This window comes from Aplysia californica, unplaced genomic scaffold (genome assembly GCF_000002075.1).
Source record: "Aplysia californica isolate F4 #8 unplaced genomic scaffold, AplCal3.0 scaffold00098, whole genome shotgun sequence".
Lineage (NCBI taxonomy): Eukaryota > Metazoa > Mollusca > Gastropoda > Aplysiida > Aplysiidae > Aplysia > Aplysia californica.
This window is the reverse complement of record NW_004797368.1, coordinates 435,227-440,107: the sequence shown is the minus strand read 5'-3', so window position 1 is coordinate 440,107 and position 4,881 is coordinate 435,227. Positions and strand designations below refer to the sequence as shown.

The following is a 4,881-nucleotide window of genomic DNA, read 5'->3' as shown; positions in this document are numbered from 1 at the left end:
ACACACACACACACACACACACACACACACACACACACACACACACACACATTTTAGATTCTCATTTTTTCGAAGAATTAACTTTTATGAAAAATTTCGAAATAATATTGATGAAATGTATCAACCATCTATAGACATAAATGTGAAATTCCTGAGCTTAATTCCGTCAAATTAGAGCGTAACGGCAACTTTTGTGTTAGTTTCCTATGAAAACGTTCTCTCCTGTTACCAACAGAAATCATAGAGCTGTGTTACTGGAATAGGTTTTTGGGGGCTAATGCAATATCATGTTGGTGAAAAACTAGGTCTATGTTCAATCTTCTGTCATGTGTAAGCATGCTCCAAAGCTATTTAAATTCTTCAACTTGTTTAATCTGTGTCCCGTCGATGGTAATGTTTAGTAGTGTGGCTGGGTTTCAATGATCACACGATCCGTGCATGCATGTTGTGGCCAAACTTGAGCAGGAATAACTTTCAGATGAACGCAATGCATAAACGATGCGTGAGCTGTCAACTCTGTTATCACAAATCTTGCACGCACAAGTGTTTCGATCTGATTCTCTAGCTTTCTTAAAGATCCTAAATTAAATAGCTTCCGCCGCCAAAAGTTTGAACTGCTCTGGTACTCTCTGTACAGATGATCTACGATGTCATTTAACAAACGTTTTTGGGTTTTAGAAAATCTCTTTCAAGGTAACAATATTTTTAAACCGTTCATAATTCTGGAGTTGTCAGGACGAAGGGAAAAAAATCCAAAATGTGCACTTTATCCATCTGCTGAGTTGAAAGCACTTTTTTCTTCAGCTTTCTTTTGTTCTTTATGTTGAGAGTTCTACAAAATTAAAATTTGCACTGGATTTTGAACTTCCTTAATATTTCGCCTGAAACTAACATTTGAATACTTTTCTTTTTCTTTTTCTTGTATTGTCTTTCAATTCATTAATGAGAGCAAAAGGAAATTGCAGTATTCTTTTCACTGCCTTCTTGCTCTCAGATAAGGTTTTCATTTTCAACTTTAATTGTATTTTTCTCTTCACTGTTTTCATTGCAAACCTACATTTTAGTCTAGAAATAGCACACTTGAGGATGGGGCCTCTGTTGTTTTATCATCGGGACTGTTTGATTTCCTCTTCAGATTCTTTGTTCTTTGTGTTTGATGCAGTTCTGCTTTTCATACTGCATGTAGTGCTGTCTCTTCACTAGGTTCTTGTTTCGCCTCTCTCTGTCTCTCCTTTATTACTTGTTTTCAGCATGAGTCTGCTTTGTCTCTGGGGAAAAATAGCAAATATTTATATGTTAAAAAGTCCTGTTTGAGAAATCAACTATCAAAAGGGCCTGCCCTTCATACATTAATCTAGATCTAGCATAAGTGGCATAGTGCTGAAGTCAACTAAGCTTAGCTGATTTCATGTGCGACAGATTTTCTGCAAAGAAGATTCTTATTTCTTATTTCAGTCTAGATCTACATCTACGTCTCTGCAATAACGCGAAATGCACTTCTAAATTTGCAACTAAATAAAAGACCTAGATCTAGACCTACATTTTAAGACCTCTCTGGTTAACATAGTAAAATGGTACAGGTTTAACGTCCTTATAAGATTTTTTAAGAGGTGGGACCTCCGAGTTTAACGTCCTCTCTGAAAGGACGGAGCCAAATGGGAAATTCGTGTTAAGTGTCTTTCTCAAGGACACAACGTTGGACCGAGCTGAGGCTCGAACCCTTAAACCCGAAATATCACGATTACTTAGACCTCTCCGATACCATTTATCAACATAGAAGGTTTTAGACTTTGGTGGAACAAAAGTAGGTTCCATTATTATTATCATCGATGAAAGATAAATGGAAGGTTTTGTATTTCATTTTACTCTGTTGTTCCCTCGCTATTGCTCTCAATTCCATCCTGTTACCTAAATTACAGAATCACAATACAGGAGTTTGTTGAAAAAGTACAGACACATTTTTCATATAATAACTATTCTCTTTTGTTTGTGCATAAATTACCCATTTTCAACCCGAACTTTGTCAGTTTAGCTATTTGACATGTACCCCTCCTTCTTGTTATATTGTATTCTCTCCTGTTACTCTCAATTCCGTCCTGTTACTCAAAGATAACAAGTACAATTCAGGTGTTTTGTTGAAAAAACACAAACATTCCTTTAGTTTTAACCTCTTTCATTTACTCTATTAAGCACTGACTACCTCACATTCTAACCCAAACTGTGGTCAGTTAAGCTATTGAGCACATTCCCTTCTCTCCTGTTACTTTTTAGTCTCTCCTGTTACCAAAATCCGGGTAACAGGAGGGAAAGTAACAGGAGGGAATTCTGTACATCATTACCCTGACAACCACTAACTGGGTAGAGCTCATGTTATGGATTGTCTTATCAGTGAAATGTAACCTTGGCAGACTTCCTAACCAAAGGAGAGTGTATCGGATTTCTGTATAATAAGTCGTTATAGACCCCGGTAACACCATGTTGGGTTGACCTTGGCTCTGTACCTTTCAATCGTGCATTGCGTAAGCTCCGCTGTCTCATGCCATATAAAGGAATAGGAAGGGAGTCTTCACTCGCAAAATCTCAAAGAAAATAAATATATACCTAGAAACCATTCATCTGTGTGAAATGCTGTGTAACAGGAGAGAAGTTTGAAAAGGGTTAAGTAAAATATGAAGATAAAGAGTTAATCAGCAAATATAAGACAAAGACGGGCACCAAGATTTTTTTTCCTCGGTAATGCTGTCCAATACTCTGTATAACTCTGAAATGTTTAATCCCTGGAGCAATTACTTTTATTCCTAAGCAAGTTTTTAAAAACATATACGTGTAGCGGAACTTGCCATTTTTGCCTATTGAGCAAGATTTACAGAGGAGCTATAAAATTTCTATGACTTAGGCAGTTTTGAAAACCTTATTTTAAGGTCAGGGAACGTTTTACCTTGTTCATGATCATAGCCAATGGCAATTCTAAGAACTATTTTATATTGGTATCCAAGGAATTAGGTCTGTAATCACAAATTCAAAAAAGGCGACATTTTAAAAAAAATGACTCATATATAATAAATATACATTGATTCTCTATTCCGCTTTCGTGGTTGTACACTCCAGAATTTCAAAGGCGTGGCATCAATGCGCACACCCAGTGAATGGAAACCATCACTTGTTTACAATGGCGTCTTAGAAGACGGACTATCCCCAAAGAGTCAACATAACAAGAGGGGCCACTTCTCTCTTTGAGCCAATTAAAAAAGTGTCCTCAAAATTCGGTGGCGCCCTCTTGGCAAATGCGCACCCTTTGCGAACAGAGTTACACTACTTGAGTTTAAAAAATCGAAGTGAAACTAGCAAGATTTTTAATTAATTTCGGAAGAACGCTTTTTTTTTAATGGTTACGCTGACAACAAAAAAAAACCCCTCTTCCGGAGGAAAGGGTTATTGTTTTCTTCGTTTAATTTGACTTTAGAATGAAAGGAGAGAGGTCATTAAAATAAAATAAAAAACTAAAACTCAACACTGAACGAACCCGAACTGCTGATGAACAGCAGTCGATCTGCGCTCACAAGGAGGTGCTATTCCTATTCTTCTTCTGGAAAAACGAAAGAGAGCTTCAAAACGGACTGCAGCGCCATCTGAAGCAAAGAGCGAACTTCCGGCGGACACTTTTTTTGGCTGAGTGGCCCATCTTGTTATGTACTATCTTTGCTATCCCAAGATTAGAACTCTGTGTTGACGAAACAAAGCATTTTGGAAAAATCGGGGAAAGCAGTTTTCGTGGATTTTTTAAAAGTTAGGTCCTAGCCACATGGATGCTGTGGGCGCCTGCAAAGTTTCAAAGGTATGGGTTACGTAATAAGGGAGGAGTTTATGCAAAAAGCCTCCCAAGTCCACTTTTTATATGCAAACAAACCTGGCAGATTTTCTAAAATTACAGAGATAGAAGCGTGTTGATTGTTCCCAGAAGCAAGAAAAAGAATATGACAAAGGAGTCCTGAAAAACTCGATGATGGGCATCAAAAGAAAGATTTTGCTGCAGTGAGTGACAGCTTAAGGCAAGGGAGGAGTGAGTGAAAATATGAACTTGTTCACTTCCGTCTGTCCGCGTAAAAAATAATTCTAGCTTATTTATTATTTTACCTACGCCACGAAACTTTGCGTGGCACTTCTGCCAGCGACCAAACAAAAATATTTTTTGCAAAAACATTTCATCCAATTATTTTTTTAAGTTCTTTTCTTTGGGCCCTATATTTTGAAAACCCTTCTTTGGAAGCATACACATGATCACTAAAATACATTACATTTGTCTCCTGATTTCTCCAACTTCTTTGTTGTGTTTGTTACTTTTTTCTAAAATCTCTAATCTTCGGTACTTACATTAGGACCTAATTACGTTGCAAATGCCGTAAAAACTCCCACTAAAAGTAAACGTAACAGCACATGTACGTCGTTTTTTTTCTCAGCCTGACTGCCACAGCAGCTGCCATTGGAGCGGCTGGTGTTCCCCAGGCCGGTCTGGTTACCATGGTGATTGTGCTGACAGCTGTAGGGCTGCCCACTGAAGACGTCACGCTCATCTTGGCCATCGACTGGTTCCTGTGGGTGTTGCACACACATACACACAAACACACACACACACACACACACACACACACACACACACACACACACACACATGTCCACATCCTTTCTTGCTCGTTCTCGATCTTGCTTTCACATCTCTTTCTTTCTCTTTTGCACCATTTCTATGCTCTGGTCCCTACTTTTGTTTTCTATCTCTTCCTCACTCTTCGTTTTCTCGTCTTTCTTCTATCTCTATCTATCTGTCTATGTCTATCTATCTATCTATCTATCTATCTATCTATCTATCTATCTATCTATCTATCT

General features: G+C 38.0%; 1 protein-coding gene across 1 annotated transcript in view; it reads left to right on the top strand.

Annotated features, from left to right (window-relative positions):
• The window catches only part of LOC101847574 (excitatory amino acid transporter 1), a gene marked incomplete at its 5' end in the record, with an annotated part of 16,023 nt that overhangs the window by 6,104 nt on the left and 5,038 nt on the right, over nt 1-4,881 (top strand). Inside the window, 1 exon segment of the mRNA XM_013080753.2 lies at nt 4,458-4,592. Coding sequence (XP_012936207.1) covers nt 4,458-4,592 — 135 coding nt within the window.